At 44.4% G+C, this 25,450-nt stretch overlaps 2 protein-coding genes across 9 annotated transcripts in view; both read left to right on the top strand.

Annotated features, from left to right (window-relative positions):
- The window catches only part of rassf7a (Ras association domain family member 7a), a 46,305-nt gene extending 37,668 nt beyond the window's left edge, over positions 1 to 8,637 (top strand). For 2 of the 5 annotated variants that reach the window (XM_031862046.1, XM_031862056.1), the window contains 5 exons: positions 2,429 to 2,629; positions 3,342 to 4,276; positions 6,432 to 6,606; positions 6,695 to 6,802; positions 8,340 to 8,637. In XM_031862046.1, coding sequence (XP_031717906.1) covers positions 2,527 to 2,629; positions 3,342 to 4,276; positions 6,432 to 6,606; positions 6,695 to 6,802; positions 8,340 to 8,371 — 1,353 coding nt within the window. In that variant the 5' untranslated portion in view covers positions 2,429 to 2,526 and the 3' untranslated portion in view covers positions 8,372 to 8,637. Of the gene's footprint in view, positions 1 to 6; positions 2,630 to 3,341; positions 4,277 to 6,431; positions 6,607 to 6,694; positions 6,803 to 8,339 lie in introns of those variants that run through there. The other 3 variants (XM_031862075.1, XM_031862065.1, XM_031862037.1) reach the window with 3 other exon arrangements.
- A 4,494-nt stretch (positions 8,638 to 13,131) lies between these two features.
- On the top strand, positions 13,132 to 25,336 carry phrf1 (PHD and ring finger domains 1). 4 transcript variants are annotated; one of them, XM_031867832.1, is made up of 20 exons: positions 13,132 to 13,294; positions 13,866 to 13,938; positions 14,102 to 14,247; positions 14,377 to 14,517; positions 14,970 to 15,166; positions 15,303 to 15,386; positions 15,506 to 15,639; positions 15,774 to 15,865; positions 15,967 to 16,163; positions 16,494 to 16,626; positions 16,745 to 16,851; positions 17,038 to 17,231; positions 17,534 to 17,671; positions 18,272 to 18,426; positions 18,925 to 20,794; positions 20,927 to 22,077; positions 22,229 to 22,305; positions 22,785 to 22,901; positions 23,044 to 23,172; positions 23,286 to 25,336. In XM_031867832.1, the coding sequence occupies exons 3-20, from the start codon at positions 14,160 to 14,162 to the stop codon at positions 23,430 to 23,432; spliced, it is 5,151 nt and encodes a 1,716-aa protein (XP_031723692.1). In that variant the 5' UTR covers positions 13,132 to 13,294; positions 13,866 to 13,938; positions 14,102 to 14,159; the 3' UTR covers positions 23,433 to 25,336. The 4 variants fall into 4 exon arrangements, with proteins under 4 accessions (XP_031723692.1, XP_031723711.1, XP_031723702.1 ...); XM_031867851.1 differs by lacking the exon at positions 13,866 to 13,938; XM_031867842.1 differs by having other exon boundaries at positions 13,132 to 13,398; positions 13,866 to 14,247.
- Positions 25,337 to 25,450: the final 114 nt, after the last annotated feature.

Genomic DNA, 25,450 nt, shown 5'->3' with positions numbered 1-25,450 from the left:
ATTTTTACATTTTCTTGATTTCCTCCTCTGAGAAAACATGTGACAAGCCAGAGAGTCCGAGTTTCAACTGAAACTGTCCTGTGTCCTTTTCCGGTGGGTGGGGCTGGCCTCGTTCTGTTCTGGGGGTAACCTGAGATTAAAGGGTGGGGTTTGGAAGTGCAAGTGTTGTCATATGGGTGAAATTATGCGTTTTGGATAACTTCGGGGTGTGTGTACGTAATGTCTCTGTAAATATGCAAAGCAGTCTGCAGCCCGTGTCTGTTTACAGCGTTTGCATGTTGACTCTGAAACCAAACATTCTACACTAGGCTTGGAGTCACCCCGCTTTTTGGATAAATGTGTTGATTGACAGACTATTTCAACATTATTTCAGCCCCCTTATCATTGTGGTTCAGAGCCTACGTTGATGGGACACGACTACATTTCCCAAACAGTGTGAAGGTGCTTCTCCTCTATCTGTATTTCAATGAGAAGCTGACACAGGACTCCGGAGCTGCGCTGAGAAAACGGAGCTGGGTTCGGCGGATGTCTGGTTCTCAGTGTTGTTGTGCCTGTGACAAAGAGAATAGATAGCAACCTGAGACTCGCAGGCCTGTTTGTTTCCTGTTAGTGCACATTATCACATTTCAGCAACCAGGAGGGACAAGAGCTAAGCATCATGGGAGAGTGAAATTCTTCCAGGCATGTATTTGACAAAAATGTCAAGAGTTCACGATCTGTTTGATCTTTGTGAACAGATTTACTCACAGTTTACTCTCAAGCTATGAAAATGCTTCTGCATTGGGGAAAGTCAGGTTCCTGCCTGTGAGGTTGTATTCCACTGCATGAGGCTTGAAGACGTGAAATGTTTATTCCTGTTCACCTCCGCTTGTTAAGAAAAAGAAAAAGCCTCACAGCTAAAGTAAATGATTGTCTACCGACTCTGACTCACCCAGTTAGGCCTAATTATGTATTGCAACACAGAACACTCTGTACCCGCTCAAAGAAACATCTCGGCCGTGTGGAAACTCCTGGTGTTTGATTTTGGTAAGCACTCCCTTTTCATATCAACTTTCTCTCCAGATGAAACCGCCACAGCTCAAAATAATCTCTACCGCATGCGATCGACCATCTCTATCGACCATCTCTGAGCTGTGCCCCCCCCCCCCCCCACCACTATCCCTGTATGCGGTGTCATGTTGAGCTGTTCTCTGTGATGTTGCCACATCAGATAGTGCTTGTTGCTCCCCAGCAGAGTTTGTGTTTGCCGTCTAAACAGCGGAGGCGTAATGGTGGTGCGGGGGCAGACGAGGGGAGGGGGGTGTGAGGGCTTTGTTAAGAAAAGCAGGGATTCTTCCGGCTGGCAGATGAAGTCAGTGCATTCCTCCGAAGCTGCTCCCTATAGGCAGTCAGTGGAGCAGAGCCAGGCACTGAATGAGGGGCAAGATAATGGCGGGACTCAGCGTTAAACCCCCCCCATTGAGAACCGGAGAGACGGACCCAAAGAGAACACCATCTGTCTGACTCTGGGTGAAGAGTTGTCTTTTATCCACCTAGGCTACAATGTTTCATTTGCTGTGCCAAGCTCTGTAGATAATCCTGCCACCGCCCTGAGGCATTTCACTTTTTATGAGCACTGCGGTATTTTATTACCTTGTTTTGAAGCTGAGCTGTAAAAGTACAGACAGAGAGACAGACGGAGGAATGAACATTACAATATTCATTTAGGTTAAACCTGCTGCCCCGACGCGTGTAAGGCAACCTGCTGATCTGCTCTGCGAAGTCTGGCGAGACCCAGTCGTGGTCCTGCTAAGGGGATCAAACTAAAGGAGACACACACACACTTGTTCTATCTCTCCTGCCATGTTTCTATGTATTTCTACCCGCACAAACACCCTCTCCCAAACATAGACACACTTGAGTTGCTCCACTTTCCCTGTCCGTTCCCCTCGGCAGTAAGCTATCATAACGGCTTTGAAGGAGGGCAGCAGAGCGTTTAATTGGGTTACAGATTGGCATTTATGCTTCCAGGTCCGAAAGATACTGCCGGGGCTCTTAACTAACCCTCCCCCCCCCCCCCTCGGCTGCCGGTCTTGGAATTTACAGTTCAATCACTCTCTCACTCAGCACAGTAGTTTTTGACGTCGGCACTGTTTGGAGTACAAACTGGTATTTCAACAAAATGACTAACAAGTGAGGGTGCTGCGTGTATATATGACAGCTTTGTTGCGTTTGGGTTAGTAACAGGTTGTGTCACATGTTGGGGTAAGATTACATTATGACCAGTGACGCCTTTTACAAAGTTGGCACGGTGTCTTTTTTTGAGCTCCCTACTTTTTGTACAATTAAAAAAGTTTATTGTTACAACTGGAAAATTGCACCTCTGGATCAAGCCTCAATCTGATCAACACACGTGTAACATGTCTCTCTCTCTGTCCTCCTTTTTCAGAGTCCGTGCCATGCAGTGTTGAGTTGAGCCAAGCCGAGCTGAAGTGATCCGATTTTTGAAGAGCATCTTACCCGTCGCCTCCTCCTGCCTGGTCCCAGATGGAGCTCAAAGTGTGGGTGGACGGAGTGGTGCGGGTGGTGTGCGGCCTGTCTGAGGAGACGTCCTGCCAGGATGTGGTCATCGCTCTGGCCCAGGCCATTGGTGAGCATCTCAAACTCTTTTCTGCTGTGAAGTCATTGGGTTCATCGTGTTGCGATACCAGCCTCCAAGCTGTTGTTGCTTGGCTCTTTGTCTGTGTGCTTGATTCATTCATCTTGCCTTAGGTGAGTAGGTAACGGCAACGGGATTTTGAGTCAGTAAATACATGAGCACATGCAACAATCCGGTTCTGCACTCACCTTTCCCTTCACCTCCGACCCAAATTGAGTACTCTGTTGGATTGTCAGGGGGTCAGTTTGGATTTCCGGCTCCCTGTTTCTGTATCCTCTTGCTTTATTCAAGCCTTACGCTGCAGCAGCGTTGAACAACATAGATCCAGATTTAGCACTCTCCTCCTTCCATGAGTGAGCTGCCTGCCAAGTCATCAGGGAGGGCTTGTCCTAATTTCAAGGTCCTTGTGGAAACTTCAGTGTATTTGAACATTTTTTACATGTTGTGCGAGTCTTACGAAGAAGCCTTTCTTCCAATCCTCAGAGGCAGAGATTTAAAGGTATCAGCATCATCATAATGCATCTGATGTCATTTGTTCACTGGCGCTGCTGGATTTAAATCGACAGCATTAATAACCGAGAAGGAGAAGAAAGTTCTTGACTGCGTCTCCAGTTGGATATGGTGGTGTTTTAGGCAGCGTAGTTTGTGTTGTCTTTCACCTTGTATGTCTTTGTCCTCACTCCCTGTTTCTCTCTGTCCCCAGGTCAGACAGGCCGTTATGTTCTGATCCAGCGTCTCAGGGATACAGAAAGGCAGCTGTTGGCCACAGAGAAGCCTCTGGAGTCTCTGGCTAAGTTAGGCCAACATGGAGGTGAAGTTCAGTTCTTCCTGCGCCGTACGGGCCCAAGCAGCAGTGACGGACCCAGCTTGAAACAGGACAGACCGAGCCCCCCTCCACTGCCCAAGCATCCTGAGCCAGAGTATTCCAAACGCAGCCAGCCTAAGAAAGCACTCACCTTTAACCTCGGGCCATCCACCTCTCCTAGAACCAAAGCCGAACAGTTTAAGAGGCCTGCTCGGGACTCTCCAGAGCAAAGAGCCTCCCCCTCCCCCTCTCCCAGCCCTGTTTCCTCTCATGTGCCATCCCCATCTCCATCTCCATCACCACCTATAGGCCCATCCAAAGAGGAGGTCTTCAGGAAGGTTTTTCAGCAACAGGAGAGACTGAAGGCCATGGAGGCCCAGCTAGAAGCTCTAGAGAGGGAGTCGCATTCCCGGGAGCGTCCCTACCCGTCTCCGTGTCCATCACCAGTTTCTGACGCTCACTTGCAGGAAGAGATGGACACTTTGGAGCTAGTAGTGCGGAGGAACCAGGCCGAACTGGCCCACGAGCACTACTGGGAGGAGGAGTTTCAGGTGGAGGTGGAGAGGGAGCGAGAAATGCGTAATAAGCTGGGGGAGCTCCACGCCAAGCTCGACGACTGCGGACGGCGGCTCCACGACTTCTCTGTTCGCGCTGCTCAGCTGGAGCAAGAGATCCAGCGGGAAAGTCAGACGGAATTGAAAGCCAACGGACCCGAGGAATCCCTCGACACCTTGAAGGCGGAGCTCCTGAGCCGGGAGAAACACCGGACAGAGCTGAAGGAGCAGCTGTCTGAGACTGACAAGGCTCTGGGGAAAGCGGAGTCTCTGATGCAGGTAAGGAGAGAGGTGACGGTTCTGGAGAAAGGGCTATAAGGCCACGTCAGCCCGCGTGTTGTCATTTGAGGCGTGTAGCACTGACCCTCTTTTAGCCATACTGTACAACTGTATCCCTCTCCTACCTGCATACTGCAGCAGACAAACTGCAGTGCAGAGACACTTGAACACATGATTTATTGTTTTTTTTATATATATGAATAATTATTGAGCAAAGTATGATGACATGAATGCTGTATATTCACATCCTACCTTGTATGAAAATGTTATATTGTCTGATAAAGCAATTTGCAGTCCAGCCAAACTGGTTTGGCCGGTTTCATGTTGTATGCATGTTCTGAACACGTGGTTACGAATGGTGTTTAAATTACATTGCCAGTATCTACATATTCTTGTACCCTGTATATGGAAAAAGAGATTAAAGAGGATTGATTTGTAGAACAAAAGCCCCTTTTATTGGATCTGCTCAGCCTTAACTTATGGTAGTTTGTGGTGTCATTGTTTGTTTATTCTTGGTGGTTGTCATAGACGCGGCTGTATCAATAAAAGACTAACCCAGTTTGAAGCTCGACACTCGAGTTCCCTCATAATCCAAAGGAAACCCAGGAGAATTTAATTTTGCTTTTATTGTAGCGTGGTTTTGAATGTTTTGCCACAGTGAAATGGAGCACACTGAAAACATTTGTAGTCAAGGGCTTCTGTATTTTCACCAGCATGCCCAGACTGAAAGACCTTTGTGTCTAATGCTCAATCCACTGGGCTAAAAGCAATAGCTAACAAACTGACGGCAAAACTGATTAAACCATTACGTTAAGCTCATCTGCTTCTCAGTCAGTCATCCTTGTGGGCATATGTCTGACTCAACAGATTTATTGCCCGATTGATGGAACAGAGAGGGACTGTGTCATGATCTATTTGCCAATTATACAGACAGCATCCTGCTGAAGAACAGAGGTATTAGGTTCTAGTTTTTTTTCATACATCCTGGTATACTATGTACCACCATGTCATAACAGGACTGCAAGAGTTTATAATCCGAAAGTAACCACAGAGGCATTCTGCCACCCAGGCAGTTATCGCCTAAAAATGAGATGCATGTTAATACTGGTAACATAATACAGTATAATAAAGCTCAGTTCATCGTAATTGAAAGGTGTGCATGTCTGGCTGTGTCAGTCATCAGTCAGCCGATGGGTCGAGGTCGACACTCCGGTGTTTAAGTGCTGGTGATGATGAGCACAGCGTTCCTGTCATTAGGCTAATCGAGGCAGAGCTGCAGGTGTGAACTGCCTCAGCAGGCTGCCTCAGTCCAACATCAATTATAGGCACACACACACACACACACACACACACACACACACACACACACATACATACATACATACACAGGCGCTGGAGTTGGAGACTCTAACATACTGCTGCTGCTTCCTATCCTGTGCGCAGACACATTGATTATGCACAAATGGATAGTCGATTAAGACTGATTGACTGGCCTTGTCTGTAGGCTTCACAGTTTAATCTGTGTGCGCAAAGGTGATGCCACCGTCTCCATGGAGCGTCTCTGATCTCCATGTTTTAATTTACTGTAGGTGATTAATATCTTGCCCCCTTTGGCATCTGGTCGATTAAGCCAGCTCTGAAATGCAGCAGGCAAATGAGCATTTTTATGTATCCATCGATAAGCACACATGCCTCAATCTTTTGGAATGTGATGGAATTAGAAAAAATGCTTGTGGTAGTTGTGGGACTTTGATGATTCATCGTAGCTGAATGGTCTGATGGTGGGTGATAGGCGATGGTCTCCGTCACTGAATTGAGACTAGTTGTATAGACTCTGCTGCCCCCTTATGGGGAAAAGTTGCTTGACATTTATAGGAGAAGTTATGTGACCTAAAGGCAAAATATACACACAAGTCCTGCCTTTTTAAATACATTAAATTCTGCTGGTGGTTTGTTATTATTACAGTTAACATTCAAGCCATGCAGAACAGAGTTATATCTACTGAATAACAGGCATATATAGCTCATCCCATTTTCATATGCTGCACCCATTTAGAGGCAAGGTGTCAGTGCTCAGTGAGTCAGCGCTGACTGATCGTCTCTCAATCGTCCTTTGTTTTCCTCGCTGATCCATGTTTTTTTTTTTACATCTCAGGCCAAGCAGGACGAACTGGAGGAGTTGAATAAGGAGCTGAGGCAGTGTAACCTGCAGCAGTTTATACAACAGACAGGTGTCCTGCCAGCGCACACCCACTCACGCACAGAGCTTCAGGAGCAACTGGAGCAGTTAGAGCTGGCACATCTTCTGCACGACGGGTACAGGAATCGAGGTACGGAAAAGAAAACTCCACACCGTATGCTCTGCTGTTAAAGTTCGATGAGTGGTCCCTCTAATCCTGTTTCTGTTTCCTCCGTCAGGCCTCAGTGTATCTCAAATGGAATCACCGCCTCGCCCCACTGCCAAACAGTTCCTGGGACATCCACGCAACCTGCAAAACCCTCTAGTGTCCAGTCTCAACCCTGAGGGTGTGTATGTGTGAGACCCTGCTGCTTCCCAAGTCCATCCTGCTCTGCTCCCCTCCTGCCCTGCCCGTCCCCTGGTCCCACAGCCCCTTGCCTCCCCATACTTTCTACCCCAGCTTGATTGGGTTTAAGGCTACAGCTGCCGGGTTTTTTTGTTGGTGTCGGGGTCGTGGAAGCGTCTGTGTGGTGGATCCCTGCTACTTCTCAGCATCTTCCCTGTGCTCTACCTTTCAAAGGCTGAAAGACCTATCTTCTGCGCCGAACTCTTATTGGCTTCTTCTGAACCCTAACCCATAACACATTCCTTCTTCCATTTTCTCAAGTACTCCTGCTTTAATTCTGTGGGTCTATCTATCCTTTCATGCTGTCTCTTCTCCCTCGCCCTCTTCCTCTCTCTCACTGTTTGCTTCTGGACTAACAGTAGCTGCTTTGGTTATACTTTAATACATCTGGGAACTTGCTCCTAACACCTCACTGTGTAATACAGAGCGGCCTTCCCACCCTCAAGTCAACAATCGTCTACCGACGGCTGCTTGTCCCCGTATCTCCATGTATCACGTCGATCGCACTGGGAATGACTGTAGAAGACATTCTGATTGTAGTGCTGTTTTTACACTGTGACGTGGAAAGATAGGAGACCAATGCCATTTCAGTTTGCCTTTTATGTATGGATAATATTTACAGTATATGTGAGAGGAGTGTATACAATGCCTCGTACTTTGGTGACGCTTGACTTCCAAAGAGCAAGAGCCTTTCACGGAAGGTCTCTGCAAAATATGTATTGCAATGTCCCATTCTCTTCCTGTGTGAAGCCTTGGCCCTGGTTTTCCTACAGAGAAATGTGTCTTTCTGTTCTCTATCTCCGCTCTGCTTAAGGACAATTTATTTTAGGAGGTTTTGCCAATCTATTTTTTTTTTTTCAAGCTCCACGCTTAAAAGAAGGGATGTGTTTGATAAGTAGCTCAACAAGCCCATGGTTTGTTGAGATTCTTTTCTTTTTCTCCGTTGGGATGTATGCGCATGGTTCTTCTGCTGTCATCACACTTAACATTTGACCTGTCGTAACTTGCATTGTGCCTCAGTGTGCTGTAGATTTAGGAGGAGCTTCCACAAATCCACAAATAACCATCCGAACCACCGAAACCAATATTTACTTTATTACAGCACTTGGCATCTTACTATGCGTCTCTGTTATGCTGACAGGTCAAAGTGACGTGTGCACTCTATTTTTTTTTTTTAACCATCTGCAGTTTGGTGTTTTCTTTGTGGGGTTGTACAACATCTCAATTTCTGTTATAGAAACAATGCATGAACCAGTTCTATCCCAAAATGCTCCTGCAAGACTGTCATAGTCCACAACCCGCCCGACGGGTAAAGGAATTAACCCGATGACTAGTCGTGTGTCAGCGAGTGTTTCTCATTAGGCATGTGTGAACATCTGGAATGACCCTGGTCTCTCCTGCTGTGTCTTAGCTGAAACATGTTTTCCAAACCAAGGGATCATCATCATCATCCCCACTTATTTTTGTGTGTCTTGCAGTCCTGACATCCCGAGAGTCGTCATGGAGGTAAAACATGGATCGCAGGGCCAAAGGAAAGTTGTTCACTGTTCTGTCACCGTCACCTCTTATTTAACCCCTTTCTTTGTAACTCTTTAATCGACCAGGATATACATACTGTATATACATAAGACAAATATATTTACGGACTTTTGCTACTGTAAACACTGCAAAGTATCTGTATGAAATGTAAATTAATTTAGAAACCTTTTACCTAGAGCAATTACTATTACTGTATATTTAAATATATAATAAAAATGTGCATTGTGTTTTAGATAATATTTTGTTGAGTCATTGCTTTTCTTAATGCCCTGTTTGTGGAGTCGCACTTTATTTTAATCATCCTTACAACTACAGTAACTGGGAGTGGAGGCACAGCACATCTAGAACACGCTGCAGTAAATAATTAACACACCAGTGTGCACTTTCTAAAAACGACAGTACCACGAAGCTCCTATATGTGACATGCATTATGAATGTGTTATAGCTACTGAAATATGCATGCTCTTCTCGTGTGCAATGTGGGTCCTTTGATGTACAATCATTCTTAGGCGTCTTATACCCGGTATACGTACACATCTGGCTGATCGAAAGTTCACAAATTGCATCATTGGATGCAGATGGACACGTGGCGGTCATCCTGGTATCTCACACCCTGAGCTGATGTGGGTGATGTAATAGAGTATATCTACAAGACATGTGACCATAAAGGCACGGGGGCCTGACATCCTTTGTGAGAGCTGACTATAGATGTTTTTCATTGTAAATGCACATTGTTGATAGTCTATTGTGTAGCTATACTATTAGTAAGAAATGGTGTCTTTTTAGCACCATTGTTTCGTTATTTTCTGTAATTAGTTGTTAGCTGACAAATCGAACCTTGGCGTGATGGAATAAACACACAGTTGCATAAAGGTCGGGCTTCTGCACAACACTTTTGTCCTCCACCCCTTTCCTGTTTGTTTACCCTAGAGAGTAAATATGCTGGCAGTTACACACCGAGTGACGTGAGCTGCCTTGCGCTCTGGCTAGTGAAACCCTGCTGATTTCTATAAATACTCTCATCTGGTCTGACTTGCCAGGTACAATTCCAAGCAGCCACATATCTTCTTCTCATTTAAATATACACACAAATTCAAATAAGAAATTCAAATTTTGTATCAATCATTTCCACTTTGTGCCATTGTTGTTCATGCTTGACTAGTACGTGACCTGTTCGGTTTAGATATGATTAATTATGTAGACTTGGATTTTACTGAGAAGATTTAGAGCTGTCTGGCCTGGCAGGGGGTTCGATAATCTGTTTAATTCCCACTGTCTGAGCAAGACCACAGCATGGTGCAACGCTGACACCTACCTGTGGACATGAAGGACACTGCACATACTCGTGAAGTCAAATATAAAGTCTTTCTCTTTGTATTTCAAACCTACTACCTTCCCCTTGAAAGTAATGATCCCTTATAAAGTTGGGGAAAAAAACTTAGGCTAGTGTTGTACATGTATTTTTTCCCTATTATCCTCAGAGTGAAATATATCCAACCACACCCACTTCAAATCTAAACCCAGAAGACTCCAATCTAGTAAACAGGACATTATTATCATGATGTTTTGGGACACCACGGTGAGGGAATTGTTATTGCTCATACAACGGCACCAAATCTACTTTAGGAGGAGTCGGATGAGTGCAAAAGGAGTGGAAAAGCTGTACGTTTGACCCCTTTTGTATGAAAACTGATCGATGCACATTTAGAAAAGGCAGCGGGTGTCTGGGAAAGGACCTGAGGACGAGAGTGAGCATCTACACGTCCACCTTATGATGATGAATGGGGGCCACAAATTAATGAGTGACATGCTGCACTTATCTGTTCCTCTGTGTCACAGGGAGTCATTATGCACTGATGGAAATGAAACAACCTCACTGATACCAAGAAATGCATTACATAGTAAAACAGAAAGAGAAAATGATGCCACAGTTGATTTGAGTAGAAGTTTACTTTCACTTGACGGATACCTATTACAAACAAACATGGTACATAATGCTTGGAAACAATTGACACATTTTTAAATCACTGGGAAACTTCTTCTTCTACTGTAAAGGGGTTGTACACATTACTGTATTTTCTCCATCCAAGTTTTTATAGTAATATGCTAATTTTTGCTGGAGGGCCCCCAATGAACCTCTTCTGACCTCAAAATGGGAACTATGGGGATGATGATCATGTCTAAACCACAAAGCCGAAAAAGAAACTGAAATAAAACACGCAGCAATAGTCTTGACAGTATAGGCGGAATTGGAGACGTCGGCTCCATAAGAGCCATTGCAAAGCCACTGTCCCTAAATAAGGAACAGTACGTGAACATATAGGAGGAAGTAGGCTACACTACACATGGAGATCGCTGGGCGGGCAGTCGTGTTGAGCAGGCCTGTCCCAGCAATGTGCACGGGACATGATCAAGAGGGGGACTGCTTACAGATGTAGGGGTTTGTCTGGTCCGGCTGTGGCTGGTCTTGGACGAGAAGTGTTCCCAAAACCAGGTTAGCCGCTGTCACACGCACAGTGGAACTGGTAACTGGCACAATGTGCGTTAGTCAGTGGCTTACCTGCTTTTAGATCTCAGATATCATAACCATGAGCACACACACAATCGGTGGTGTAATAAAACAGTAATATAGCAGACACACATAGTCAACACGCAGTGAGGAGATTAGTGGTATTTAACATCACTCATGCTTAGAAAATTGCGTTGTCTAAATAATGTATACAACACCAAATTATCGAACAATTTAAATATTTTACAAATATCTTCAATCACCAATTATCCTAACTCTGTAACAAACTGTAGCCTACAGGTCATTTGAATTTAAAGCTGGTTCACTTGATGTATTTAGCTACCGAAATACATTAACATGCTTTCCGTTTCAATTGTAATGAAAAAGTTCCAAAATAATAAGTAATTAAATCGGACAAGTGTAAAATAAAATGTAAAGAGAATGTACATCTAACAGTAATGGTCCGTTAGATGTGGCCTATTCATCCAGCCCATACAGAATAAAGAATAGTGTCAGATAAAGGGAGCGACTTACCAGAACCCAAGTTTTCTTTTGTATTCATTGTAAAAGAAAAAAACTATTTAATTTCCGCCGACAGGACCCAACCATCTATCAATCAAAACATCCAAATTATTTCCCCTCTAAAATAAATCACTGTGCATGGTTAAAGTTAGGTGCGTTTTGATGATATAGTATCGCCCACACCGACACTAAGTTCAGTTCTCGCACTGCCCCTACCCTGCCCACTCCCCTGCATCTGCAACCCGACCTGGTTATGCAAATTAGAAAGAAACTGGCGTCACGCACAGCCAATGGGCGGCCGCGTTGAAGCTCAACGGCCCACCTATTTTAGATAATCGACGAATATAAATCTCCCGGAGGTGGGTGTGATGAGGCCAGCAGGTTCAGTTGACTCGGTGAGTTATAGTTGGGGTGCGGCGCGTTCAGTTCTGCACGTCGTACATTAGGAATAAACCATTCTGTTATTAACAGTTTCCTGTCCTCATCGATTATTGCAACCAGGAACGTGACACAGTTTTCTTTACCCTTAAATAGATGACATGCGATGTGACAGCTGTTACTGGGGTCGGGATAGGCGTACTTTAAGCCGGTTTGGCAAAAGTCGCACCTACCCCTACAGTGTGAAGTGGTTGAACTCGGCTTGCTTATGTACAGCGTTGCCATGAGCGGAGTGTGGATGTGCACGTACCAAGGATGCAGCATGGCAGTCTAATCTGAAGATGACGAGGTGGTGGAGGAACTCAATTATTAACGGAGAGTTAGGACTCCACGACATTAACACATTGTGTAGCATTTGAAACTACAATTCAGATTTTAATTTGTTTAATTAACCTTAGAATTTCAACAACACATGAAAAAAGTTAGTTGGATTGGGAAATTTAATACCATTTTACTCCATTACTCACTTAGAGAATTGCAATATCATACCATGGATATTATAGTATTATTATCCACAACAATTGTCGTTATGATTCATTGTAAAAACAACCACAAAAAACAACAAACAAAACTAATTTTTAGATGTATGCAACAATGTCACGGAATTGACCCCCACTTCAACTTGTCAGCTGGATGTTCTTTCCATGTTTTCTTTTATAATATCAAACAACTTTTGTAGTTTAGGTTGGTGTATTCTAGAGCTTTCTTCTGGACAGTTGTTGACTGTATAAAGCCTGTGGGATTATCCACAGCCAGGATACACATGACCCCATGACATAAAGTAGCAAATCAGGATTACATTAAATTATGTAACCTGCTGGGTTTGCAAAGTCAGTGTTACCGCTAGGGGGCGACATCGGCCCTTATTTTCTGTAGGCCACTGACTGCCCTCACTTATTACCCCTGTACGCTTTTAGATTGACCCCCATGCACTAATTAGTGTGACGTGTACTTCATAACTACAGGCTATGTAGGCCTACTGCAACCAAGGCCAGCTGTGTGAAAGTTGTTACCATCATTTGAATCCCTGCTGTTGCGAGTTTGTTTGTGTGTTTTACTTTTGTTACTGTTCTAGGCAAAAAATAATAATTTGCATGCTTTTTTCAAATTTAAAATATCAGCCTGTACTCTAAAACTAGCACCGTAGAACATTTTAAATGTGTTATCTCGTGTTAGCCCATGTATTAAAATAACTGCCATTAATATGATTGAACAAACTCTAATATACACACTAATATTTGTAAATATTGTGTCTATTATATCCATTCACGTGCAGCTACTGTTTCTATATGACTGATCTCACTTAAACGAGTACTGTCTCTTTAAGAGTCACAGAGCGCACTCTGCCTTTTCCGTCTTTAGCCAGCCGGTGGTGTCAGTCAACAACCGTGGAGACTTCAAATAATACCGCAAATCACTGAATAGGTTAGCTTTAAATTCATATGAAATGCTCGAGTAGGACACTGCAGTCATGAGGGTTGAATGATGAATGTTGTACTGCTACATTAACGTTAACGTTACCCCACAAAGTGAGTGCTTTTGGGTGCAGAGTCCGAGGGTGGTGGTAGTTGACTTTCGCTAAATTTAGCTATTGTGAGGCTAGCTAACACGCTACACTGAGGCTAATGTTACTTGCTAGCATCATTTGTTCTTTAAGAACGGCGTTACAGGTTAGTCCCATATTACTGTCACTGCAAATATCTGTAATATATATATATTTACATGCACACTGCATGAGTAGTTTATCCGAGGCATAGACGAAACGATCCGTTTGGTGCTGCGCTTTCTTCTTTGTTTACAAATGTAGCTATAGCATAATCTGCAGGTTGATGCTAGCCAACGAGCTGTTGTTAGGTGACCAGTTCCCATTTGTCTTCAAACAATACAAATCAGTCCGTGTAATTTAAAGCTGCTGTTTTGTAGTTTCTGAGCTACACAGGAGCTCCCAAGTGTCACTCGTGGTTAGTAAGAATATCTTTTCCTCTCACTGCTCAAGGGCTCGGGGAAAACACATCAGCTTGTCATTGTGGTGGAATATCTTTCCTTCATCTCCTGCCCATTAATAAGCAGTGAGTAGACTGGCTTAGGCTACATGCAACCTCCACACTTAAATCCTAATGAGAATCTATCAAACCCAATTGTGTGATAATCGTTGAACATTTTGTACACAAGAATAATCCAGACATTTTCTGTTATGCAAACACTGTCTGCAATTCTGGTCCATCTTTGAAGGATTCCCTTTAAAGCAAAGCTGTCGGAAGTTGTTGGGCAGTTTTTCTGATGGTCAGCCATGGATGAAGATGACAGCCAAGATGAGCTGATCAACCGCAGCGCGTCCCAGAGCAAAGGAAAAAGGGCTGCGCCGTGGGCCATCTCAGGTAGTTTGTGTAACATGTTTATGTTTAAGACAATGAGCTGATTAAACGATGAGTACATTTTTATTTCAGAGTACAGTGCCAAACATACCCAAACGTTTTTAACACCTCGTGCATTTGTGTTCCTCTTAGATGACTCGGACAGTGGTGAAGAGGAGTCTGAGGAGGGAGAATCTGACAGTGGTGAGGAAGAACAGGAGGGTCATCTAGATGGAGAGGATGACGATGACGATGAGGAGGAGGAGGAGGAGGAGGAGAATGAAGAGGAGGATGGTAAGAGTGACAGACTTTTTACAAGATCATCATATAGTCTTATTAGTCTTTGCTCAACTTGTTTCACTGATTAAGGTTTTTGTAATTGTACCTTACTTTATACGGGAACAACAGATACAGGTATATGCTAACTAACTTAACACCCCTAGAATAGAACAATGAAGATTAGAACATATGACCTAGCTAAGTTTCAATGCCTACTTATGTCACCTAGGGTGACCTACAAAATACTGCAGAATAGGCAGTTTTTTTCCAGGCGTGGTATACCTGTGAATAGGGCACGCAGATTACAAGTGGTTATTATGTTGTTATGTTCTGCAATATACTACACACGTGTGGCGTGAAGTATATCAGTATTTGCTCACTGTTTTGTGTTACTTTGTGCTGAAATAACCTCTTTCAGTGTAGTATGTTCAGTACATTCACAATAGATTTCTACCCACTTTCATCAGATGAGGATGAGGAGGGAGATGCTAAGGCTGAGGATGGAGCTTTCGGACGAACCTCTATTGATCTTACAGGGATGAGCTCGGATGAGGACGCGGAAAAGTGTCCCATCTGCCTGAACTCATTCAGCAGCCAGCCTGTTGCAACGCCAGAGAGCTGCGAGCACTACTTCTGTCTTGACTGCATCCTTGCATGGGCCAAGGTGGGTCTCACGTAATGGTGGTATGAGCCCGAGGAGAAAGCACCTCGTATCATTTGATTAACAGTAAATACTCTGCAGTTAAGAAGCATGTGTTGTAGAGGAAGCTCAATAACGTTTTTTGTTCTCTGCTATTTAGAATGCAAACTCGTGTCCCGTAGACCGTATTGCCTTCAACAGCATTTACCTAAGAAAATGTTATGGAGGCAAAGTGAAGAAAATGGTGAGTGCGTTCAGTCTTGGTAGCATAACGTGTGGAACATTTGTTGAACCAGTTTAAGCTATATACGTTGTGTGGGCTGAGTGTTTACGTGGGGCTTGTGATGTCTGCTTCCTTTTTAGATCACAGTACAAAAGCCTGTGAAGGAGGGGCTCGAGGAAGTAATAGATCTGGACCTGGAGCAGACCAGCTGTGAGGTCTGTGGTGGCAGTGACCGGGAGGACCGTCTCTTGCTCTGCGATGGCTGCGATTCTGGGTGAGATGGATATTAATAACCTAAATAACCTTGTCTTTTTGTTTTGAAAGTCCGCTTTTATTCAGCTTTTATTACAGCCTTTTTTTAGATTTCTTATCGTCAGAGACATTTGTTATGCCTTTTTTGTTCCATAGGTATCACATGGAGTGTCTCACGCCACCTCTGGACTCTGTTCCAGTGGAGGAATGGTTCTGCCCTGAGTGTGAAGCCAGCAATCGTCACTCAAGTACGCCTTTTAAGTTATTCGCCGTTCTAAAAACGTCCTCAAACAATATTTTGGACTTGTGTTTTTGTTACAAGTCAGACGTTTCAATCTTTTTGTCTCAGGGGGTTCAGCTGAAGAAGTGAGTAATACAGAGAGCCTGCCGTCTACTGCCCGCCCACCGTCTACTGCCCGCCCTGCCACCAGTCGCCCCCAGTCCGGTGCTGCAGGTCCCACCAGAGCCATCGCCCGAACTCAGCAGAGTGAGAGGGTTCGAGCTAATGTCAACCGACATCGCATCACACAGGCACGCACGTCCCAGGTTTGGCATGAGGCGTGACGCTTCAGTCTTGGCTTACTTTCTAACTTAACTTCCACAGCGTGTATATGCAGGCTGAATCTCGCAGAAATGTCCTGTTGTTCCGCAAGGTTTGTTGTTGTGTAGATGTAGTTACTGATGGAATGTATGACTCATTGAGTTGTGCGTTTGGGTAATGTATTGTAGTGCTGCTGACAGCAGAAATGGTGGCATGCGGTTTTGGCATTTGTTGCATTTGATTGGTGATTGAAATGCATGTGTTTGGGAGTTGTGTTGAGGCAGCAATGGTTTGTGAAACGAACGTGTGGAGTAATGCAAACTTAATCTTCCTAGTTGGCTCCCACGTATCTGGTTCAGTCCAATTGGCTGGATGACACTATTAATGCTGTGGTGTCTGGGCTCAACACGGCCGTGTACATACGGGACTTAACACCTCGCGTCCCTTCTAGCAGCAGGCGTAAGACCGGTAAGTTAGCGCAAATCCAAATTCACAACAGCTTTCTGATAGAGTTAACGTAATCACATGCACACACATGAACAGATGTAGTGGAAGGAAAGGCAAGAATTTGTGATCGACTGTACAGGGAGGCGCAGAAAGGTGAGAAGAAGGAAGACGTCTTCTGCTAAAACCGGTACAGGAGTCAAGAGGAGGAGACGGAAAGTGAGACGGACTAAATCCAGAAGAAAGCTGGTGAGTCAGTCTTGAGATCCACATGATTTGGTTTTAAATGTTTCCCTCGATGAATCCAACACGGAATGTAAACCATGAATTAAGATTATTTATAATAATTGCTTCCTATGAATAATCATTTTATTGCTCTCGTAGTTGTACGATGCTTTTCTCTCTGGATAAACACTACCTATGTTTTCCCACTAGATGTTGAATAAGGCAGCCACTCCTCGAAGCCGTATTGCTAATAATCTCAAAATTGCAAAGGACAAGAAGAGCTCCTCGCTTCCTACCGTGTATCGGCCGTTAGAGCAAACGCTGAGCAGCATGCGAGCCGACATAGGTGCAGCATCCCTCTCCATCCATGGAGATCCATTCGAGCTGGATCCATTTGTGGAGCGGTAAGAAGACTTGTGCATATTGCAGTGCTGACCCAAATACCAAATTCAGATATCTTATGTTTTTAATATTGTATAATAAGCATGTAATGAATAGAGATGGTTGCTAGAGCCACTCGCCTACTGGTCTAGTGGTCCTGACTCCTTAGTACAGTAACTGCTTTGCACATTTGTTGCACCAAGCTGTTTTCTTATTATTTATGGTGTAAAATGCTATCACCTATGTGTGTGGATTGTGTATATTTTTGTGTTTGTATGTAGCTGAGCATATACAGTGTTAATTATGAAATAATTGTGCCTTACAGTATTGATTTGACCAGTGAGGAGGAAGAACAGCAAGCCCGCGTTACATCGCTGCTGGAGGCCAAGAGACGAGGGATCTCTCGCTCCGCTCTTCGCTCTCACCAGCCTGTAGCTCGACCGGTCACTGCAAGCCTGTCCAGGTAACAGGGAGTGTAAGGGTTGGTTATCCAGAACCGGCTCTGATCGGGAACTTTCCATATTTATAGCTAACTGAGTAACATGTTAATGCTTATCGATCCCCTAGTATGACCAAGACTTTACTGTAGCATGGTATAGGGATGCAGGGTTGTTAAATGCCCTCAACATTAGCTACAATGATCCAGAAATCACCCAATGTTGATTGGTCGAAATGATTGTAAGCAATGTGCATCACTTGACTAGAGAATATTTCTCACAAAGTATCTTGCTTTTTATGACATATCAGTTTATGGCAGTCTAAATCTGCTGAATGTAAAGGTGGTTTTATGCTTTGACATGTTTCGTTTTTTCTTTTAAATAAAAAAACAAATGTAATCAGTTAAGATAAGAACCACAAATAATGAGCAGATTAAAAACTTTATTTATTAAACAACAATTCCAAACACTGCTAATGTGGATGAAGTTACAAATCATAGTTACTTGTAAATGTGACATGTGAGGTGTCTTGTCTGTCTCAGTCTTGGTGATGAAGATGGCATCTAGCTAAATGGACACTAAAGAAATATGCTTGATCTAATCAAAGGTTTGCTTTGCTTTACCAGGAGAGGTATGAATGTGCACCAATCAGAGGGGGCTGTGGAGGCGGCTCCTGTGCCCGACCTCCTGGGCAGCATCCTATCGGGACAGAGTGTCCTCTTGATGGACAGCTCTGATGTCGTTATTAACCGGGATGGTTCCCTTAAAGCTATAAAGCCAAGTAAGTGTGTGTGTGTGTGTGTGTGTGTGTGTGTGTGTGTGTGTGTGTGTGTGTGTGTAAACACTAAATCTAACCAGGAAGATTAAATTCAATGTGTTGTAGCTGTTGGATTGAAGACACTTTGGTTTGTGAGACTAACGGAGGACAAGAGATCTGACGTCCTCGTTCTTCTTATCAAAATAATTGTTCATTTTGAAATATCCAGCTTTTGAAATCATTATTTTTTTTAATTACCTGAGTGCTTTATGTAAAATGCAGATCAAGTTAGTCAATATCAAAATAATGCAATAATGCATGTGGAATGAGTTATTCCTCACTCACTCTCAGCTGACTGTTGCTGTAACCATTTCCCATTTCCTGGTTTCCCCCAACACTGTCACGTGTTACTCTAAGTAATCACAGTGTGTAAACCAGTGTAATCTGTCGAGCAAAGCAAAAAAAGCCTAATCCTTCCATTCTTTAAGTGTGTTTATCTTTTGTAAATTGTTTGTGTTACAGTGATGCCATCTGCGTTGAATCCAAGCTGCAGCATAAGCAGTAGCTCAGGAGACGCCAGCACCCAGATCAGCCCGGTGATGTCACCGAACCAAGGAGACAGTTCTCCGTCTCTCCACCCCACCGGAGACCTACCAGGATCCTCCCACAGGTCTATGACCAGACCCCTCTCCCAGAGCTCCTCGCGTTTGCCCTGCTCAGCCAGCCACATCCATCCATCCCCCCATTCTGACTTACCGCCCAGAGGTCATCCAAGGCTGCAGCCACCTGCTCCAGTCAGACCCACACCCCCTCCTGGTCACTGGAGAGCCAGTGGAGTGAGAGACCCCAGCCCCTCCTCGTCCACCCACCCCACGCTCGACTCCAGCTCCAAGAGCAAGGGAGGGGCCTCATCGCAGTCCTGCTCTAAAAAGGCCCCTACAAAGCCCATGTGGGTAGATGTGTCGGTGCTTCCAAGGATACCAAAAATAAAAAGGGAGAGCGGTGGTATCGCACATGATGTCACTGGTCAAGGTGGCAGCAGTGGCAGCAGTAGTAATGGTCACCGCGTGCCAGAGACGGGCATGAACAGCTTTGCTGGGGACAAGGGAAGGCAGCAAAGCGAAGACCAGAAAAAGGGCCGGGCTGACGGTCAGGCTCCGAGGCAAAGGCCTGACGGAGCCGGCTCGTCCTCAACCTTCTCCAACTCATTCTCCTCTTCTTCGTCCCCTATGGGCTCTTCTGCTAGCCAACCACGTTATTCCCCGTCTTCCTCCTCTTCATCGGCAGTGAGCTTCCGCATCAACTCCAGTGGGAACTCCTGGCAGTCAAGGCAGCTGAGCAGCCCGTCGTCCTCCGCTGCTGGAGGCAGTATGCAGACACCTCGGAGTAAAAAGGAAGACGATGTAAAAAAGAGACAGCTGCACAGGGATAAACAGATGCTCCTGGCGTCGCGTATGCTGGTCAGTAAGGAAGAAGACAGTAATAGTATCTATGATCCCTTTGATCCCACTCTGTCTGAGTCTAGCAGCTCAGACGATGAAGCTGAGAGCACAAGCCTGCGTGGTAGCTCCCGTCATGCCACACTTGAGGGGAAGCCTCCTAGTTTAGGCAACAAAAAGGGTCTTTTAAAAAGCCAGCAGGACCTGGTTACTGTGAAAGCTGAAACTCAGGAGATTGAGGTCTCAGAGGAAGAACCAAGGAGAGATGGCGCTCAGGAAACCACATCACAGAAGGTCAGATGCTCAGAGGAAACGGTCAAGGTAAAAAAAGAATCTAGATTAATAGACACCAACACTGAGAAACAAACCTCATTATTTGCCACTTGCCAAGTTAAGAACGAGCCAGGGTTAGTTAAAACGGGGGAAGACGAACGGTTTGGTCACTGCTTTAAAAGTGTGAAGTCAGAGAAAGCAGATGACACACCAGCTGTTCAACACAATCTGGATCGTTTAAAAACGAAGAGAGAGACTCTAGAGGAGGAGAGTGGACGGAGTGTTGAAACTAGCAACAGTGCTCCCCCTGACTGTAAGAACAATTCATCAGCATCTAGCTCCACCCCCACCAACAAGAGGCAAAAGCCGGAAACTAAATCGGATTCCAAATCCTCTCCTGCGTCAAAAGATTTGGGCCTTAAGAAGAAGACCTCCCAGGCTTCAAAGGAGAAATGCTGTAGCAGTTCAGAGATGGACAGAGACAGGAGAGGAGAGCATCGTGCCTCAGGCCAGGGAGGCCGACAGAAGGAGAAGGACAGAGGGAGGAGCTCAAGGCAGTCGAGCTCCAGAGAGAGGACGAGGAGGCCACAGTCCACTTCAGAAAGCTCTCAGTGCAATTCCCCAGATAAGACTCGCGGAAAGAGACAGCGGTCCCGGTCCAAACACGGGAGGCGATCTAGGTAAATATGTAATCCTACTTCCAATATTCCTGCTATCAACTGTTTAGCAACTGTCTGTTTGTTGTCGAGACCTTTTTAATGAGGACCAAGTAGTTTTCTTCAGTTAAGGGTTTTGTCGGTTATTACTTTCAGGTCTGGTTCCAGCTCTAGCAGCAAAGAGCGTTCAACGAGGAAGAAGCCGAAGCGAAGGAGCAAGGAGAGACGTGACGGCAGAGAGAGAGACTGCGATAGAAGACGGGTGTCAACGGACAAGAGACATGGCCGCTCTCGTTCAAACTCCCGATCCAGATCCAGGGAAAGGAGGAAAGACAACACACAACTGCAACAACCGTCTCTCTCCTCCAGAGATGAGGCGGAGTCCCGGTCAAAGGACAAGAGGAGACACGGGTCTAGATCCAGCTCAAGAGAGAAAAGGAAAGAAGAGTCATCGAAGAGTTTTCAGAAGACTTCAGGGTCCTGTGTTTCGTCCTCTAAAGACACAAAACTGTTGCAGGGCAAGAAAAAAGAGAAGGATATCGGTCGAAGCTCCCTGAAAGAGGACAAAGCTGCCACGGTGAATAAACAGAAGATTGCCTCCTCTGAACTTAGAAAGAAAGGCAAAGACCTCATGGCAGACAGCCAGGCCCCACCAGCAGAAATGGTGAAAGAGATGAAGATTGAAAAAGAAGTGAAGAAAGAAAACCAACCATCTCTTGATATGTTTGAAGATTCTCTTTCTCTTACGAAACAAATTAAGAAAGAAGAAACTGACATTTATTCTTCAATGGAAGCCAAAAGCATAGATGAGGAGGGAAACGAAGACCACCCCATCAAGACCGAGACGTTTGAAATCAAGACAGAGACGTTTGAAATCCCCAATATTAAATCCGAGCCAAGTTCCCCAGAGTTATGCCACTTTAACTCTAATACCTCATTTTCTACACCCGGTACAGCATACAGTCTCCAGGATTCAGCCTCTCAGTCTCACCCAGAGTTAATGCCCTCCAGAGAACCACCGGACACCTTCGGGTCGACTGTCCCCGTAAAGCAGGAAGTTCAGCAACCCTCCGACTCCGATGACGACTTTAATGTCGACGTAATGCTGGACAACCTGGACTACGTGAAGTCTGAGCGCACAGAGGGAAGCGGTGCATCCGTCAAACAAGAGACGGCGGCAGAAGAAGAAGAGGAGAAGAACGAACGGGTATCGACTGTAGTGGGAGCCAAATCCAAGACTCAAGTCAAGAGGGTTACCTGGAATATACAGGAGCCTGAGGGGCCTCAACCAAAGAAATCCGCAAGCAGTAAGTGTTGCTGCTTGATTGCTCCGCACCAGCTTTTGTCTGCTGCTCACATAACTGAAACTAAGAGTTGAGATGTAAAAAAGTGATTCTAGATCATTGATAACACATGGATAACTTTATGTGCATGTTTTCTGAATTTTGTCTTGCGTAGAGCTTTCTCTGTATAAGTTGAAGCTGAAGCAGGAAGGAGCTCGCAGACCATCTTCAACAGTCCAGACATCCGGTCAGGTAGGACGGAGGCAGATGTTACTGCAGGGTCAACCCAACTAGTGTTTGTAGATATGAAGCGTTTACTGTGGTTAAATGACCAGAGAGGGGCAGTGTTCATCTAGAAGAAGTCAAATGTATTCTCTGTCTGTGGAGTCATGTGGTCGAAACTAATACTGATACTGAAGTGTTTTCAGACTAAACTAAAGTAAAAGCCATTCTAGGACAATCCAAACTGTTTCACGTTTGATCTAATCACACATTCATCCTTACCAAGTCTATGTAAGATCTTGGACTGAAATATAAAACAATTATTATTTGGATACCAATGGATTGTGGGAAAATATAATGGCCATTTTTCACAATTCTCTGACTTTTTATTACCACAGCATTTGAAATAGTTAGTTGCAGCCTGCAATTACTTCTTAGTCTATCTTTTATATTTGATTGTAATCGTTTAGTCTAGTCATTCTCTTTTCATCCATATAATACTTTAACAGGAAATCACCGGAGCCGTCAGTCACCCCTCCAAGAGGGCTGCTGCTGGTCCGCTCACTTCCTCCTCGACATCTGAAGGGGAACAAGGAGAGGAAGGGGATGTGGCGAGGAAAGACCAGGTGAACCTGGTCTTTTGAATGTTTAAGCTTTGAACTGTCGAGGAGTCTTGTAAATACATATAACTCCTACTACTACTTAATAGCATTGCTAATATTTGTGGAAACTATCGTGACATGTCTGATGTTTCGCTCCTGCCATCAGTATTTGAAGAAGCTGCACATGCAGGAGAGAGCCATAGAAGAGGTGAAGCTTGCCATCAAGCCTTTCTACCAAAGGAGAGACATCGACAAGGACGAATACAAAGAGATTCTACGCAAAGCCGTCCAGAAGGTGGGTACAAAAACAACTTAAACTTTAACAACTTTAAAGCCCGAATACTAATTAACTCAGGCATTCCATCAGTTGAATTGACGTGTAAATTACCTTGTGTTCCTGGTCATCAGGTGTGCCACAGCAAGAGTGGGGAGATCAACCCAGTGAAGGTGGGCAATCTGGTCAAGGCATACGTGGACAAATACAAACATGCTAGGAAACACAAGAGAGGAGAGGACTTAGGACAGGAGGCTGAGGGAACCTCTGACAGCCCATGAGGAGGCAAACATTAATGGCAAGGACAGCTACAGCCACTGCTAACACGTATCCATATGGTTTACTTCCAAACGGTTGACTAACATTTGCTCAAAGCTTCGAGATGGAACATTTTCTGTAATGTCGAGCTTTCCATCTTAACTGAAGTTTGAGGACAAACCTTCTTTTTGTTGACCGCCACTGCCAAGAACTGGTCTCCTTGTGTCGTACAGCTTTACACACTTAATGGGAGACCTTTGAGGTTGTGCCTTAAAGAGGCAAACCTCAAAGCCCCTCCCATGGAGTGATAAATCAGGTAGCTCTGTCCACTGGGAGGATGCAGCGTGGCCTTTCACCTTCATGTGGCTGTTATTTTGTTTTGTTTTGTTGTGGGAGTGAAGGGGTATTTATCAGTAGCAAGACTTTTTTTGTTTGTTAAGAAGAGGTATTAAAAATATGCAAAGTATGCATATTTAAGACGTTCGACTCGTTAAGGAACAGCACTGTTATGCAATTTTTGTAGAACATTTATCAGTAGAATAATTGAACAATTTTAGATTTGGTTGTAAATAATATAGATTTGATATATCCACTTATGTTCCTTTCATCTGTGTTCTGACAGTCTGCCTGCTGCGAATGACATAAATGATTTGTGGAGAAGTTTATGGAGTTGGTTGGCTTGTGTTTTGTATTTTAAAGCCTCCGTTATCCGTCTTTCACATTTCTGATGTCCTGGCTATTGAGCTAAATGTGGTCCAGCATACTGCAGGCCGATACTGCTCAGCAGTGTGAAGTGACAGCCTCCTCTTCCTATGTTCAAAACAAACCTTTCAATCTCATCGTTATCTGTTTTTTTCAGCACATTACTCAAATGTAGAAAAACCAGGTTTTGGAGAACCAAGAATATCTTGTTTTTGTAAGAGATAAATACATAATGACAATAATAATAATGCAACATTTCCTTCAAATAGATTCAATTTGTTTCTGGGCATTCTGTATTTAAACAATGGAGACTACAGCTCTAAAATACAGTAGCTAGTATGCATTTTATTTTGGAGTGAAGAGGGGAATAATACCGACTTCCTGTCTCAACGGAGTTGCAGTCCCGATTATCTTGCAAAAATGTTAATGTACATATTGTGTCACTGTCTTACCTGGTGCTCTCATGTACACAAACAAATTCAGTTTTTTTATTTTGTATTTAATGTATATTAATAAGTATTAAGCTAATTTTAATAGCACAATATCCTGGTTTTGTGAGCTCAACATATAGTCTAAATAGCATAAAAACAATGGAACATCTCACTTCTTGCAGCATTTTCCATGGTCGACATGATGGAAATAAACACACCCCCTTTAGTCGGGAATCTTTTGGGTGTTCACCTGCAGTACTTAATCACAGCCTAATTATGACTGCGTTTCCTGTGTCTTAAAGCGAACTCTTGGCTATCTGCTTTACTGCATCGCTTTCTTTAACACAAATGTTCAGGAGAAACCATTTTGCTGTCTATAGTAGTTTGTTTGCCAACTGTAACGACGGATTAGGTCGGTGGTTGGACTTCCCTTGTGCTTTGTTGTTACGTTTAATCCGACTTCATAAAGAGTAGTAGGAAACTACAAAAACAGGTGCTCATGTTTATCTGAATGTATTTTACTTTTTCATTTGACCAGACAGGCCCGGTGTTTCTAAGAGGGGAAACAAATGATAATAAATCACTGATGATAAACGGGGTTTCGTCTCAGTTTAATACATTTACTCATATTCTGTCCTTGTGTCATGTTTTGGTTTAAAGGATTTGGGGAATGAAGATAAACTATGAGATGTTTAGTGATGCCTGTAATCTCCTAATTGTTCCCCATAGACTGAAAACAGTCAACTTTCATCATTTGGTTTTTCTTTCAAAGTGTGTGTGTGTGTGTGTGTGTGTGTGTGTGTGTGTGTGTGTGTGTGTGTGTGTGTGGGGCGCGCGCGCGCGTGTGTGTGTGGCGCGCGTGTGTGTGTGTGTGTGGCACGCGCGTGTGTGTGTGTGTGGGGCACGCG

The sequence above is a fragment of the Anarrhichthys ocellatus genome, unplaced genomic scaffold (genome assembly GCF_004355925.1).
Source record: "Anarrhichthys ocellatus isolate YVR2014 unplaced genomic scaffold, GSC_Weel_1.0 scaffold2, whole genome shotgun sequence".
Classification (NCBI taxonomy): domain Eukaryota; kingdom Metazoa; phylum Chordata; class Actinopteri; order Perciformes; family Anarhichadidae; genus Anarrhichthys; species Anarrhichthys ocellatus.
This window is presented reverse-complemented; position numbering and strand designations above follow the sequence as displayed.